Below are 16683 nucleotides of genomic sequence, written 5' to 3'. Positions count from 1 at the left end.
CCTGTTCAGAGCACTTGAGAATTACTTTCTAGAAACAGTTGCACAGAAATGATTCTGATATGGTGGTATCCAGCTGGGGTCACAACCCAGTATCTTAGCCTTTTAAAGTGAGTTAAAAGCACCTGCAGCACAAACAGTCAAATGAGGCTTCGCCATAATTCTTGCGAGAGAAGTGGTAGACTTTTGTTGTAAGTTGAGTAGCAGGCACACATGCTACACGTGGGTGGTTCACATTTGCCTTTGCTTTCTTTGGGGTAGACCGCTGTAGTTGTGCCGCTACAGGTGATACGTTTGTACTTCGGATGTAGTTGTAGACATTGTTACACTTAATGTGCACACTAGAGTACGATTAACTGATTTTGTCCCTTCGCTGTATTATGTTGAACTAGACTCTTGGTACTTCTAGCGTTCACATCCAAACTGCAGTGTATTATCACTTGGGCTCATCATTAAAACAGGTCGCTGGGGGGCGCCTGGGTGGCTCAGTCGGTTAAGCATCCGACTTCAGCTCAGGTCACGATCTCACGGTCCGTGAGTTCAAGCCCCGAGTCGGGCTCTGGGCTGATGGCTCAGAGCCCGGAGCCTGCTTCCAATTCTGTGTCTCCCTCTCTCTCTGCCCCTCCCCCTCCCCCGTTCGTGCTCTATCTCTCTCTCTCTCAAAAATAAAATAAACGTTAAAAAAAAAAAATTTTTTTTTAAAAATAAAAAAAAAACAACAAAACAAAAAAACAGGTCGCTGGGCGCCCCCTCAGACGTTCCTCATCTGAAAGTACGGGCTGGGACCTGAGAGGTTGTATTTCTAACCAGTGCTAGGCTTGTGTGCTGCTGCGTCTTCCCTGGGAATTTACCTTTGAATTACTGACCCAGCGATGGTTTCACTCTGTTTGAGATACTCACGTACACTGTTAATGTACACACTGGTACATACACACACCGGGGCAAAGGGACACGTACCCTTTTCCTAGAACAGACTCTGTCAACAACCTTGTGATTTTGTGTGTGTGTGTGTGTGTGTGTGTGTGTGTGTGTGTGTAAGAAGTCGCATCTCACAAATTTGGAATTCTCAAGACTGAGATATGAATGGACATATCCATTGGTAATAAGCTGTGTCTTCATTACCTGACATTAGCTAATGATATTGGAAGGGGTCATTCCCAGAAAGAAAATAAAAGTCATGTCACCTCCATCTCATGCTTTGAAAATGTCTACTCATTGGGTATCCGTATGGTAGATGATGGTAAATTATAAATGCATGGGGGCACCTGGGTGCTTCAGTTGGGTAAGCGTCCAACTTTGGCTCAGGTCATGATCGCGTGGTTCAGGAGTTTGAGCCCCGTGTCAGGCTCTGTGCTGATGGCTTGGAGCCTGGAACCTGCCTCAGATTCTGTGTCTCCCTCTCTCTCTGCCCTTTCCCAGCTCATACTCTGTCTCTCAAAAATAAGTAAAACATTTAAAAAATTTTTTAAAAATTATAAATGAGTACACACATAGTGGATGTGAGTCCTCAGTTAAATTTGCTCAGTCAAAAAAACTGGGAGACAATTTGTGTGATTCTGCTTTTGTCAACTCATTTCTTGGAAAATGTATTTTCTAGATAATCTTCATTGCCAGATTATTGCTTTTTACAAGTTCTAACAAAATGGCAGTTTTTCCCGTTTGCATTATAATTTAACAAGTGACATAATACTCAGTCTTTGTTAGAAAGTAAATTAATGGAAAGAAATCAAATAATGAAAAATAAACGTAGTAGCAAACTTTTTAAGATACAGACTAACATGGTGAGGACTTAAATATTATGTAAATATTGAATATTAGATAAGTAGTTCAGCTACAAATGCCATAACTTTTATTGGTTAATTCCCTAAGTTTAAAGTGCATATTGCTATATAAATTATGATTTTTTTTTAAAGGAAAATTTTTGGTCCTACTCGTGGAACTTAAAGGAAGATAGTTCATAGCTTTGTTTTGTTTTTACCAACTTCACTGGAATTTTTTTATATAGAGTTCTTTACAGAGTAAATTTCTTATAGGGTTATTTAAAAATCAGTTAAAGTATGGCACTGCGTGTGATACAGAATTCTCATTGAAATTACTGTCCTTTAGTTTGAATGAGAAATAGTATAACTAAAAAGCACTTTCAGTATTATTTGCTGTGCAGCTAGATTATGTGAGGAGGTCACTTCTGAAATGAAGGCTGCTCACAGGGAAGGTAGGAAGTAGAAATAATGTACTGTATCTCTTATTTTAGTGTGTATATTTTATTTGCCACAGGAAGCATATGGAAAGCTACTAGATGTAGAAAAACGTCAGAATCAGTTGCAAGCCAAAGGTCTATTTTCAGAAAAAACTAAAACCAAGTAAGTTCTTCTCTTGCATTAAAACATATGAAAAATTTGGGGCTCCTGGGTGGCTCAGTCAGTTAAGCGTCCGACTTCGGCTCAGGTCATGATCTCACAGTTCCTGGGTTCGAGCCCCACATTGGTCTCTGTGCTGACAGCTCAGAGCCTGGAGCCTGCTTCGGATTCTGTGTCTCCCTCTCTCTCTCTCTGCCCCTCCCCCGCTCATACTCTCTCCCTCTCTTCAAAATAAATAAACATTAAAAAAAATAACATGAAAAATTTGAATGAAAAACATGACACTTGTCATTGGTGTTTTTAGGCATATTTAAAGCCTAGGAATTTGTTTGCTATTTCAGCATTAATCATTCAAGTTAGGAGTCAGAATAATAGGTGAGTTTTTTGTTTGGGGGGAAGTAGATATTAAAGTTAAATCTGCATTCCAGATTTATGTATTAAATGACACTTAATTTCTATATTTGAAGATGATGTCCTTAGAATTTTTGTTTATATAGCTGCCTATTCACTGAAATACCAAAAACAAAGACTTGGACTTCCATGTGGCAGTGGAATCAGATTAGATCTACAGTGAAAGACTGTGATGGATTAGATCTGTCAACCTGGTTGTTTTGGCCTATTCACTTAACTTTTTCTTAGGCAGAAGACAAGTGTTTGAACATCCCTTGTTTAAGTCGTAAATCCTTCCCCTAGCTCTTTGGACTTAACACTACTTTAGTCCATTGACAGGCTAACTTTGTGTCCATAACTTCTCTTTTGAAGTGAATTATGAAAAGTAAGCACCATTTAAATTTTTAAGAACCCTGGTACCTTTTAGTATCACATGAGTTCCACAGTGGCATGTTTAAATCCTCAAACAAAACATTTGCTAGACTGCGTATCTTTTCTAAAGTACAACAAGGGCATGAGCTAACACTTCTCAAAAATAGTTTACTTGGGTTTTAAGGCTTTAGAATACAAAAATTTGTTTTCTAATCAAGAATCGCTACTACATGTGTGATCTTTTGTGATACAACTCTAATTGCATGGTTAATTTAAAAGAGAATATATGTGATATTTTAACAGAGACCTGATTGGCAGCAGATGGCTGATTAAGGAGGAACTAGAAGAAATGTTAGTGGAAAAACTGTCAGATCAAGATGTGAGTAATTAATCTTTTAAATTTAAGGGGACCTGTGCCATAAGAATGCAGACAATTGCTGTATTTAGGATCGTCATAGTAATGTTTCTCAGATGCAGGTGTTCCTAAGACAGTTTTCCTTTCTAGAACATATTTACAGCTGATTTCTGCCACAGGGCCTTACTGTGGTCAGGAAAGTGACATGCCTGGTGTCTAGATCCTCGTGTGTAAGTGCCTTTGTGGCTCGGCCAGTTGTTCTAGGGGACTGTGGCAGATGTCAGTTTTCACTTTCTCCGGTAGAGCAGATAGCTGATTGTATAAGCTAATGGTAAGTAGAAGGAATCCTCAGAGGTTAAGTCAGAAAAGAACGGAGCACACGGTTGGTTACTTTCATGCAGTTTGCTGCTCCCCGGCTGACCCGCGTGCAGGATCTGTAAGGACAGTAGTTTTCATCTTGGAATCTGTAACACCACCTGCATCAGTCATTTGAAATGCCGGTTAGAAAACGCGGTTTCCCAAGATTCAGACCTACCTCAGAATTTCTAGGGGTGTCCTCCTGGAATTCCTATTTTTAACAGCTCCCTGGGGAGTATTCTACCCTATAAAGTTGGTGCTCCCGCATTAGGTTTTAATTGGAGTCTTTTGCTAAATGTTCTAATACATGCCAATGTTATCAGAGGAAATTTGATGTTTTACATATGTGGGTGTTCCAAATTTAGATTATTCTAGAAGATTTGAATGTAAATTTCACAGATTGTTCCAAGAAGGGTTTTTTTCTTCCATGGCACTGGCTAACATTGTTAGTACCTTGCCACCCGTGTTGATTTTAAGTCATGTACTTAAATTGCTCTTTTTCTCATTTAACATATTGAAGAAATTAATGATTTGGAAACGTTGCAATTTGCTTAACAAGGTGTCAGGCATTTGGTGAGCGGTGGATCTGGAGTTAATTTCTAATATCCTAACTGCCAAGTCGGTATTGCTGCATGGATCTAACTGAAAAATCTCTCTTTGCTTCTTCATTGAACGTGTCATTTCATTGTGCCCTCTGTTTTCTGGCTGCTTTGATCTTTATACTACAAGTTTGGGGTTGTTAGTTTTTTGTTTGTTTGTTTTCTCCCATTTTGAAGACATCCCAAGGACTTCATTACAGATATGCAACAGGAAAGACAAAATAAATAGATACATTTTATATACGTGTGTGTGTGTGTGTGTGTGTGTATGTATATATATATATATATATATATATATATATATATATATGTAATACGTGTATATCACATGCATAGATAGTATATGTAGTGCATACGATAGTCTTCTATACTTTTAGGGTCCTGGATAGCAACAGAAATCCTGAAACGGATGGCTGGTATCCAGATGAGGGAGGCAGGGACTTCTTAAACCTTCACCCTGGTCCTGGAGAAAGGCCATGCTGTACTTGTAGGTACTCCTTTGTACGTTCACAGTCAGTGTGTGGTGGGATTGAGAGAAGCGCTGAGAGCCAAGGACGCAGGCCTGTAAATGGAGGGCGAGAACGGAGCTTTGTCAGGCCGGGTACCACAGGTGGCAAAGTATGTCACCCTTACTCAGAAAACTCCCTTCTCTTGTGCGGTAACAGCACAGGAAGCAGTCATTGGAGCCATCTGTGAGATGGTGAGATTTCTCCACATTTCAAATTATTAATGGCGGATGTTCACAATGAAGTCAGAGGTGACAGAGGAGTATGATTTTTAGGGCTGACAAAAACATACATAAGGTTATCAAAAATTGAGTCTCACACTGCACATTAACTAAGGATCTCCGGTGTTAGTTGTCTCCTTCTGCGTAAACACTTTAGATAGTGATTACTGTGGCTTCTAATTTTAAGGGGTTAATACCAAGTTGTTTACTTTCTAATCACATGTTCAAGAACTATTAAAAAAAACGCACAGAGTAGCAGGGATAATTTATTTCAAGAGGTTGCCCTTTAAGTCAAGTATCTCTTGAATTTTTAAATAGCTTGATTGTTCGGTTTTAAAGGAAATCATAAACATTAAAGTAACACAGCTTGAACAGCTAAAGATATATTTGCCAAATATATTATGAAATATAATTTAAGAGGTACATTTTCTCAAAATCAAACTGTTCCCATTTTACGATACATAACTTACTGGAAATTATTTTGGAACCTCCTCTTGATCCAGTTAATAAAAGAGTAGAAATTACACTTGAAGATCATCTAAATATGTTTTTAAACGAATTTAAGTCTCCATTTCATGTAATTAGAATACAGAGAAATGGACTTTTCTTTGCATGGTAAGTGTCTTTTGTTTCTTAAGAGAAAAGCCTGGGCACGGCGGGTACGCAGGGAAAGCGTTGCATCTGCATGCTGTTTAAAAGCAGCATGTGAAGGTGCACGGGTGTCATCCTGTCAAAATTCATCAAGAAAAGCAACATCGGAAAGATCAAGTATACAAAAATAGAAAAAACTTAGCAAATGCAATTACACTTGCATCTTCTAATGAATTTTTATTTTATTGTCTGCAGTATGCACAGTTCATTCGGCTGCTAGAAAGGTTATTGACAGTGGAGTGCAGTGCCGAAAAAGAAGAGTTTGTGCAGAGGTTTCGTAGGAGTGTAACTGTTCAATCAAGAAAACAGCTGATTGAACCCTTGCAGTATGACGGGCAAGGAATGGCCTTCAGCACAAGCGAAGGTAATGACACTCTGGGGAGAGAAAATAAATTTCGTGAAAACGGAGAAACTATAGTTATTTTTATTTGCTCTTGCTCCCTGGTATTCATTTGGTTCATTTGGGGGTTTTTTTCTTTGTGTTTTTTTTTGTTTTGTTTTGTTTTGTTTTGTTTTGTTTTGTTTTGTTTTGTTTTGTTTTCCACTGCTGCCACATTGGATTTTCTGATTTTCAAGGCTCTACTGAAGTTTTGAAAATCTGAACCTTTTAAGGCCCCAAGAAAAAATGTGGATGTGTGCCTACACAATCACGTTAACACTTTATTTTCACAGATCTATGTTAAATCTTTTTATTTTCACCTTTTCAACTGCCAGAAAGAAAAAATGTTCCTAATAAAGGTTTCCTGTGTAAAATGAAATTGCTCGGGAAATCTGCTTGTCAGATACCGAATCTGTGAAACGTGGTCCTTGCCTCCCTTCTTCCTTGTGGCCAGGCGGACGTTCATTTTGCTGCTGCTTTTAAGGACCGACCCTGTTGCATGATAGACCTGCAGCTCTTCAAAATTGAAGAAACGAGTGATTTCAAAGAAATGGGACCTTTCCTGAGGAATCCTTTCATTTCTACCGATGATATTTTTTCATACCCCTCATATATTTGTAAAAGCTGTCGGATTAAATACACTCTGATGGATTGTAAACGACAAACACTGTAAATTGGTTGTTTTTCTCAAGTAACATAAATACATAGGAATTATCTCACTGCTTATTGAAACTGATTGAAAATCATTGTGGTATTCCTAAAACACAATTGAGGAACAAAACTACCCCATAATAAGCTTTACTACATGGATTATGGTGTAGTCACCTGTTTTGTTTTTGTTTGACTTACAGTAGTTCTAGAACTTCCCTATGCCCCCTGTATATATTGTCATTCTGGGGTGTGGGGGGGGAATCTAATGTTGTTTTATCGGTCTCAAAGCATTGGCCTAACGGCCAATATCTTAAAAGACTTTCCCTGGTAGAAATTTTATATTTTAAAGGTAAAAGAAAGAGTGCAAAAGCAGAAGCCATTGTTTATGAGCATGGAAGTGGAAGAATAAAAGTAAATGGAATCGATTATCTGCTTTACTTCCCAGTGACACAAGACAGGTTAGTTTCTGCTTTTGCGTTTGCTTTTCGTCTTTATTCTTTATATTAAGGGGGCTTCCGATTTTCCGATTATGTATGTCTGAATGATGGTTTCTCTTTACCAGTGTGATTAATTTATCAAACTAGCTAGAGGGAAGCTACCACTATTCTTTATGTAGCTTTTCAGGTTTTGGAAAAGCATCTCTAGAATTCCTCATCAGTTGAATCTTCCTCCTCTCTTCATCAGCTCCTACTGGAAGTGGAGCATTTGGGATGTAGCTCACATTCTGGAATGCAGACTATGCCAGAATGAAAGAAGAGTAGACTACCACCTTGTGTTTCCCTAGTTGGGCGGGGGGGGGGGCGGGGGGTGGGGTGGATGCACACAAAACAACAAAAACCAACCTTGGCCCTTACATGGAAAATATTAGACAAAGTCTGCTTTGTCACTTTGGATTTTTTCCTACTCAGAGGAAATTGATTATATATTGAGCAGGCAATGAAACCTGACGTTTATGTGTTAAAATAGGAGCTCATCAGGCTTTGCTTTAGTTCCCAGGGCTAAATATGGCAGCTTTATGTTTGGAACTTTGTAGCCCATGGAGAAACAGACATTAATCATAAACAGGTATCAGAATTCAAGTCCTCGAAACATGCTCCTCTTTGATCTCTGTGAGTCACTATCCAAAGACCTCTTTTGGAGACGGTTATTATTTTTCTAGTAGTTACTGTCCTTATGCACGGGTAACACAAGTTCTGCATGATCAGGCCCTCCTCTTTAATCCTCCTGTTCCCTGAATGTGTACTGTGCTATTTAAGGTGAAAGGGGGCAGGAGCTCTTACGATCCCCATGCTTATGTAAGGAAAAGAGAACCCTGTTAGTGTAGTGCAAGCCTCTGGACTGCATACTTACTTCAGGGAATGTATGTTTATTTTATTGCCATATGTGTCTGGGTCAAAGAGTAACCAAGTCCGTTCAGCTTGTAGTTCACGGAGTAAACTAATTCTGCCGTCCCTCTTGCAGGGAGATGGGTGGAGGAAGCCCTTCTTTCCCTTCAGAAAAGCCAAAGAGAGACCCAGAACTTGAGCATTGGGAACTGCTTGGAGCAATGGCATTTGATCCTGACTGCCAGTTTGCTTTCAGATAGAGCTCCCGATGATTTAACAAGTCTCAGTTTATGGCTTGGTCTCATAATTAAATGGTAGCCTTACAATCCTTAGAACTTGTCTTTCACTCTGAATTCAGCAGGCATCTGCTAAGGATTGTCCGTGTATGCAGTCCTGTTCTGGGCGTTGTGAAGAGATCAGAGCTGTCGAAGATAACGATTTCTGTCATTAAGAAACTTCTTCTCTGGGAAGCCTAAGGCTACTCTTGGTGGGAATGGGCCCCCAGACCATCTCGTCTTTAAGCGGTTGCAGGGATTTGGGGCAGCTGTGCTAGCTGTGGGCTGGCCTTTCCTCACGCGGAAGCAGCTCGAGAGCTTACAGATTCCGCAGCGAGGCGACCACTGACCAGTAGGAAGACAGCTGAACGGAGAATCAGATGATCTTGCTTCTAGTTCTGTTTTCTAGTTGTGTGACCTTTGCCCAGATACTTAAAGGTCACTTGGCTAGTCAGTAGGAGAGAGTTGGACTTCATCTCCCAGATGCTCTTCTGAAAGTCCGCTGGACTGCTAGCTGTCTCTCCGGGGCCCTTTCTTCAGGCTGTGTGCACAAACATAGCAGACAGATCATTGGGAGCACTGACTGTGTTGCCTTCCCAGGGTTATCAGAAAACTTGTTCATTCGTTCATGTGTCACTTACACATTTGTTACTATGTGCCTAGCACTGTGGGATACAAGGATTAATAGCCCTTCTGATTTGGAAAGGCCTTGGCTCCATCAGCCAACCATTAAAACAACTCTGAGTTGATCATCTGTACAAAAGAAACACGTTCCTCACACAGCACTAGCCATGTAATAGGGGAGATAAGATTAGCATTCTGAGTGGTTACAGAAAAAAAAAAGTATGCGTTTGTACAGATGCTAAGTTACAGGCTTTTGAATTGGTGCCATAAGGGGTAGTGTTCAGAGAAGAGAGAAAGGAAATCGTTTTATTTTTATTTTTTTTCAAAATAACTTTGGTTATATAACAAAGAACAAAACAAATTTGATTCTTTTTTAAAAAAAATTTTTTTTAATGTGTATTTATTTTTGAGATAGAGACAGAGCATGAGCAGGGGAGGGGCAGAGAGTGAGGGAGACAAAGAATCTGAAGCAGGCTCCAGGCTCTGAGCTGTCAGCACAGAGCCCGACATGGGGCTCGAACTCACAGGCCGTGAGATCATGACCTGAGCCGAAGTCGGACGCTCAACCAACTGAGCCACCCAGGCACCCCAAATTTGATTCTTTTAGCCCAGGATTTCCTCTGAGATGCCTGCGAGAAGATGAAGGCTGGTTTTGCCTATGTTCGTTTGCAGTCCAGAGGAGCGAAAATTGATAGCTGTAGATAATCATTTCCCTTTGGGTGTTTTTTCACCTGCGTATAAATTTAGTTTTGTTCCTCCGTGTGCACCAGCTTCCCAACCGTCCAGGCCCTTCACGATGGTCTGTCTTACCTTGACAGGTCTGTCTCAGTCACCGTAGTATATCTGGTGTAGATGGTAGAATGTATGTCTTCTGAATTTTAGTCTAGGTTTCTTTATGTAAGCATTTGTTAGGGAATCTTAGAGTCTTAGGAATTAAGACAGATAAATGTTTATGCTCCCAAACAAGTGGGTGACCAGAGCTTCTCTTACTAATGTCACGTACCTGTCACTGACCGCTTACCTGTGTTGGGCAGTGCAGAGACCTTCTGTGTGCGATGGAAACAGCATCCCTACTGAAGCAGTGCTATTGCAAACTCCAGTTAACTATGTTCTTGGAAGGTCTTGTTCAGAGAGAAGGTTCTGCCCATTTATCTGCATGCGATTATTTTGCTCATGCAGTCCAAGGAGTACAGTGTGAATGTCCCGTCCGCATCAGTCTTTCAGCATCACTGTGGGACAATAAGCTTTATTTGGGGTCCAGAAAGCCACACTGTCAGATAAAGCAAGCAAATGCAATATAAATTGGCTTTGCTAAATATTCAGTAGAGGTATTAAGGCAAAATAGCAGGGGCGCCTGGGCGGCTCAGTCGGTTGAGCGTCCGACTTCGGCTCAGGTCGTGATCTTGCAGTTCGTGAGTTTGAGCCCCCCATCAGGCTCTGTGCTGAAAGCTCAGAGCCTGGAGCCTGCTTCTGATTCGGTGTCTCCCTCTCTCTCGGCCCTTCCCTTGCTCACACTCTGTCTCTCTCTCAAAATAAATAAAGGTTTAAAAAACTTTAAAGAAAAAATAGCAAAATCCAAGTACCCGACAGAGGCAGTGGTGAACACTGTACCTGGTACATAAATGATGTTCGGATACTTGCTGGGTTGAGCGAGAGAAGCTCCAGGGTCGTGTCGTGTCTGTGTTCCGGTCTCTAATCCGGGGGTGCCTGCCCGTGCCCGAGTGGGCACTCCCTGACTGCTGTGGGAAGCAGGCCTGGCTGGGGTTGTGCGGCGTCACCTGGCACCCGGCGGGTAGTGGGACCCCGCCACTTCGAGAACTGGTAATAAGAATGGGTGTTTCGGCGGGGGGAGCGTGAGGGTGAGAGGAGTGGAATGTGGTGCCAAGAATTTTAAAAACCAACCACGCCAGGATTAACAGCATACACTAGACAGGTATTTATGGTACACCTTGTTCAGCGAGTCCAGATGGCATTTGATGTTGCTTGCCGACTGAATCCAGACAGATTCAGCTGACGAGGGGAGGTCCCCCACTTTGAGACTTCTTTACGAGGTTATCCTTGAGCTTCGCAAGGTTCTCATGAGAGAAAAGGGGTCAGCAGTGAGAGAGCGTATATCGCCGTATCCAGGAAGAAGGAGTCAACCTCGCATTCCAAGTATCAGAAATACCAGTCGTCCTTCACTTAATAGGTTTGGCCGTGAAGTATGATCTCTGGCAAGCCTCATACGCTTTGTATACATGTTGAGAATATGAGCAGTTCCTAAAGTGGGTATCTTTACAGTAAACTTCCTTTCCTTGTGGTGCGTTTTAGAGAACAGCTGATGTTCCCTTTCCACTTCCTGGACCGGCTTGGAAAACACGATGTGACCTGCACCGTGTCGGGTGGTGGGCGGTCTTCGCAGGCGGGAGCCATACGCTTGGCGATGGCCAAAGCCTTGTGCAGTTTTGTCACCGAGGAAGAGGTCGAGTGGATGAGACAAGGTACGCGCTGAGGTGGGAGTTGGGGGTGGGGGGCAGCTGTCTCCGCGCCATCTGTAAGTGGTCACGGAGTCCCGCACCAGTTACTGGAAATCAGAGAGTACTTGGTATCGCAGATTGCTGCCTTCTCTTTTCATGCTCCAGGATCATAACAGTGTTTTACGGTTTTGATTTCTGTGAGGTGAGTTTGAATTAAAAAAAGAAAAGGAGGTCCTCCCGGCGTCCGGGAAGGTTTCTTTTGGCCTTTAAGGCCTAACCTCTTATCCAGTGTAGCAAGCGCTACTCCATTATGTTTCACAGGTGAACCGGTGATGGGTTTTTTTGTTTTTATTTTTTTAATGTTTATTTATTTCTGAGACAGAGCATGAGCGGGAGAGGGGCAGAGAGAGAGGGAGACACAGAATCTGAAGCAGGCTCCAGGCTCTGAGCTGTCAGCACGGAGTCTGATGTGGGGCTCGAACTCACAAACCGTGAGATCGTGACCTGAGCCGAAGTCGGTCGCTCAACCGACTGAGCCACCCAGGCGCCCCCCGGTGATTGTTATATCATAGAAATTTGTAACCGTTTGGTGTAATAACCAAGCCCATACTGTTTCCAACATCATTGGAGATTTTTGTTTTTCCACTGTGATGTGGTTGTGAATTTTATGTTGTCTTATTCACTGCAACACTCTTGTCACCCCACCATGAATACAAGAGTCTGTGCAGTGTGAGAAAGAATACACAGTCAATATGTCCATTAGGGCCCCACTTTCACACTTAACTACAAATCAGGGCAGTTCTAGCTGAAGGTCACCCTCGAACTGTTCACAAAGGGAAGAAAGCGTTGCAGGCGCTCCTAGCTGGCTGCATGGCCTGGGCGAGTCACTTAGCGCCTCTGTGCCTGCACTTCCTCTCTGGGCACGCAAGCTGGCCTCTGCACCCCCTGCCCTCCCACAGGAGCCGCTGGGTCCTCACTCTGTGCTGCAGATTAGCACCGCTTAGGGCTTAAGTTAGTTGAGTTTTTAAGTCTCTTAAAAGTCCATAAACAAATTGATTTTTAAGAAACCCACTGTTTTGTGGGATTCATATCTAGTCATTAAAGTAACTTGTAGGACCTTACTTAGCAGTTCTGCTAGTTTGACTTACTGTGTATATTAAAAAGTAATAAAGTGTTATTATTTATAATTCAAACTAGAATTTAGACAAGTCATGTCTGCATTTTGTCCAAAATACTGTTTTATTCCATGCCTTTTAAAGACAAGTAAATGCAAAAACTTACATAACAAGTGATTGAAGTTTCCTTTGCTTTACGGCCATTCACATACTCCTAATAAGATACCTAGACCTGTATGCAGTGACAAGAAGTGCTAGTTTTGGAAGAGTGAGAAAGACACTGAAAGACTGGGGTCTGTTTACATATTTGCAAAAGCAATGTAAGAGCTTTCTTATCACTGGTATTCTTGAAATCTGTGGTTCCAGCCACCACTGGGGCACATTATTTGGGGCATATGTTTGAGAATAACTCATTAATTGCCTAGAAATCTTAATTGCTCCTGATGATTAAGAGAGTGGAAGCTCCCAGAAGTTTCTTTTCTAAGATATGTTTGATAAGTCATACTGTATGTGTTTGTGTACTCATGTTCTTAATCTATAGTGCCCATATACTCCCTCTTACTTCACCATACAGTGCTGCTTTTCTGCCTCTTCTCCATTCGAACTTCCACACCTGTAATAATAAGTCGGCGACGTAAGTCCAGTCACAGTGAAGAGTGCCCGCCCACATAAGAGCAGACTTAAGTTGAACAGGCTTAAAAACTACAAGAACCCATGGTCCTCATGGGATAAGGAGAGCAGACTCAAACAACGTAGCTGGTGTTTGTCTCGAAATGGGGAGAATGTCCTAAAAGAGTGAAAGCAAACTGCTCTCATGAGATTTATTCCAGGCTGGTAAATTATTACAGGTCTGGTTGCTTTCCGGCTAGGCAGCGTGCTATTTCCATGGTTCATAAAGGCCTCTCTCTCTACACTGCAGCTGGACTGCTGACTGCCGATCCACGGGTCAGAGAACGGAAGAAGCCAGGCCAGGAGGGAGCCCGCAGAAAGTTTACCTGGAAGAAGCGCTAAGTGTTCTTTCACAGGAGAGGAGAGGAAACGCTGTGTATATGTGCCCGGCATGCGGCAGACATATGATAAATATTTGCCGGCCAGTGTGAGGGCAACACTATCGGGCGTTTGAGTTGTGAGACAGTTTATTTTTAAACGCTACTTCGTAAAGGTTACCCTGTAAATACAATTTTTAAAACATGTTTAGCTTCATTCTGCTGCTTTATTTTTTAAACTTTTTCAGAAGGTAGTTTTAGAAGCATGATTCATAGAATTTTGGCATATTAGATCTGAAAGGAACATTCAACAAAATCTAGTCAAGTAACCTCATTCTGCAGACGAGAAGGCCCGGCCTCCAAAATGAAGGGACCCACCAGCGCTACACTGCTAACTGAACAAGAGAGGTAGACCAGAACTCGCTTCTCCTGCTGCTGTGGTTTTCCCGTACGGAGGCTGTTATCCCATATTTTTCAAACTGAGAGGTGAGGATGCTTGTTCAGAAGAATGAAGTAAGCTGTGAGCGTCTTTGTCAGGAGCCGGAGAGGGCTGGGCTGCCAGGTGTCAGAGGAGTGGCTTCAGACAACAGGCCAGTCTCCCGCCGGCCCCTGGCAGTCACCATCCTCCTGTTTCTATGGGTTCAACTTCGTAAAGATGCTACATAGAAGCGACACTGCATGCTGTTGGTCTTCGTCCAGCTTCTTTCCCCGAGCGTAACGCTCTCCACGTCGGGTACACGCTTTCAGCTACAAGGTGAATTAGTTCCGAGGATCTAACATGGTGATGATGATACTGTACTGTTACAATGGAAGTTTGCTTAGAGAGTAGACCAGAAGCACTCTCACCAAAAAAGGTGGGGCCAGGGGGTGGGGGCGTAACTCTGCAAGGTGATGGTTGGGTTCATTAACTTGATGGTAGGAACCCTTTCACAATCTGTGTATATGTGCACTAGCCACCCACCCCCCCCCCCCCCCAGGCATTTGTTCCAAGACGCCCAGTGGATGCCTGAAAGCACAGATGGTACCAAACCCTGTACATACCGGGGCTTTATCCTGCACATAAATATCATGATAAAGTCTAGTTGATGAATTAGGCATAGCAAGAGATTAACAGTAATAAAATAGAATAATTACAATGTGCTGTAATCAGAGTTACGTGAATGTGGTCTCTTCAAAATACATTTTTGCACCGTATCCCCCCTTCTCATGCTGCCATGAGATGATAAAATGCCCACGCGAGGTGATGCAGTGAGGTGTGTGCCCTGGGCCTTGGGACATAGTGTAAGGCCACTGCTGACCTTCTGATAAAGTAGCAGGAGGGTCGTGTGCTTCCGGACAGGGGTTGACCTCGGGTATCTGAAACCACATATAAGGGGGACTACTGGATACCACATCGTCGCACTGTACATCTGAAATATATTACTACAACTTCGTCAGTTCTACCTCAGTCAAGCTGCAGAGAGAGCCAAATGGAATTAGAGTCTGTAATCACTGCTATAGTGTAAACAAGAGACTAACCCAGGGGAGGGAGGTGCTCCCCCAGCCCACAGAGGTCTCAGCAGAGGTGTCCGAGGCAGGAGATCCAGAGGCTCTGAAGGAAGGTGGGGAGGCCGGGAATTCAGAGGCGGAAGAGCAGGGGTGGGGGCCCAGGTGTGGAGTCCTTGACTGCAGGTGACCCCTCCCCGCCCCCGGGGCGGCCGCGCAGTAGCCATCTGCAGGTCAGCAGCGGGGAGGGCTGCTTCCCCGGTACAGCCTTGGTGCCTGTGTTGGGTCTGAAGGATCACATTTAGGTTTTTGGCCAACAGCTGGACAGACTCCTTAGTCATAGCTAAATGTTAACTTGAGTTGGTTATAGGATTCCTGAAGTTCTTTGAGAAACTTGGATCTTAACTTTATTGCAATTTTGCAGTAGGCTTCTGGCGGGGGAAAAGGTAATTGGTGTCAGAGGTACCTTAAATCTATTTTAATATGGTTGTTTTAATAAATACAATACTTAAAGAATTAGACCCTCAGTGTTCAGTTTTCCTTCTGTAGAGAGTTACCTAGTACTGGTTTCTTTGTAAATTTGGCTTAAAAAAATCTAGGATAAGGTCTGAAACGTGTACATACTTCAGATCCTTGAAGGGTACGGTAACATGAAACGTGGGAGGTGTGTCACCGCATCGGACCCAATGCACTTTTCATCTCCCACGGAATCGCAGGAAACATGTTCTGTTTTTTTTCCTATGCAGCAGTCCTTCTCTTGTGAAGCCCTGGCAGGTTTTGCTCAGCCCCTGCCTGTCCGAGCATGCTTTCTCTCACCTTGACAAGAGAGAAGTGACGCGTGGCCCTGCTGTGCGGTACGCGTCTGCTCAGGGCTTGTAGGTGTCTGTGGGGCCACCAGCGCGGGGCTAGCACCTGCCGCCCTCCTGCTGGATGGGCAGGGCCAACCACGCATGCGCTGGCCGGAAGCTCTCCTGGCAGGTCCCTCGCTGTAGTGGAGGAGACAAAGTGGAGGAGGTCTCGTGGGAAAGCGGTGAAGTCACAGTGAAGCCGGGAATGGAGCCACTGACCAGGGCCCTGAAGGACAGGAAACCCAGCAGAGACGGGAGTGGGGTAAGACGTGGGATTGCAGACTTCGGCAGCAGGAGACAGGCAGGAGGCAAGTTCACAGACGTTTGGATGTTTGGGGAACTGAAGGAAACCTGAGGGCTGGGGTGCTGCCGGTGGGGTAGGTTGCCACGGAAACCCAGCCAGGTCTGCGACGGCGGGAAATGTCGGAGAGATGTCCTTGCTCACCACCCAGGGGGATTCATAGCCTTTGAGAGAATAGCAATGAGGGCTGAGATTAGAACAAGGATTTCAAACTGTTAGCCACACGACTCCCTTATTTTAGCTATTAGGTAGGATCATAGCACATAGTACAGTTGTCCTTTGAGCTGCACGGGCCAACTTACATGTGGATTTCTTTTCAATAAGCACAGTACTGTGAATATATCTTACGATTTTTCGTAATAACATTTTCTCTAGCTTGACTATAAGAATATATAATAAATATACATAAGATGTATTAAACAAGTATTTGTCA

General features: G+C 43.1%; 1 protein-coding gene across 1 annotated transcript in view; it reads left to right on the top strand.

Annotated features, from left to right (window-relative positions):
• Positions 1-13823, top strand: part of MRPS9 (mitochondrial ribosomal protein S9) — a 63928-nt gene extending 50105 nt beyond the window's left edge. The window contains exons 6-11 of the mRNA XM_042931876.1: positions 2272-2357; positions 3420-3495; positions 6001-6169; positions 7185-7293; positions 11370-11539; positions 13550-13823. Of these exons, the coding sequence (XP_042787810.1) occupies positions 2272-2357; positions 3420-3495; positions 6001-6169; positions 7185-7293; positions 11370-11539; positions 13550-13641 (702 nt within the window). The 3' untranslated portion in view covers positions 13642-13823. The remainder of the gene's footprint in view (positions 1-2271; positions 2358-3419; positions 3496-6000; positions 6170-7184; positions 7294-11369; positions 11540-13549) is intronic.
• Positions 13824-16683: the final 2860 nt, after the last annotated feature.

This window comes from Panthera leo, chromosome A3 (assembly GCF_018350215.1).
Source record: "Panthera leo isolate Ple1 chromosome A3, P.leo_Ple1_pat1.1, whole genome shotgun sequence".
In the NCBI taxonomy this organism is placed as follows: Eukaryota; Metazoa; Chordata; class Mammalia; order Carnivora; family Felidae; genus Panthera; species Panthera leo.
Note: the sequence above shows the minus strand (reverse complement) of the source record. Positions and strands in the feature narration are given on the sequence as shown.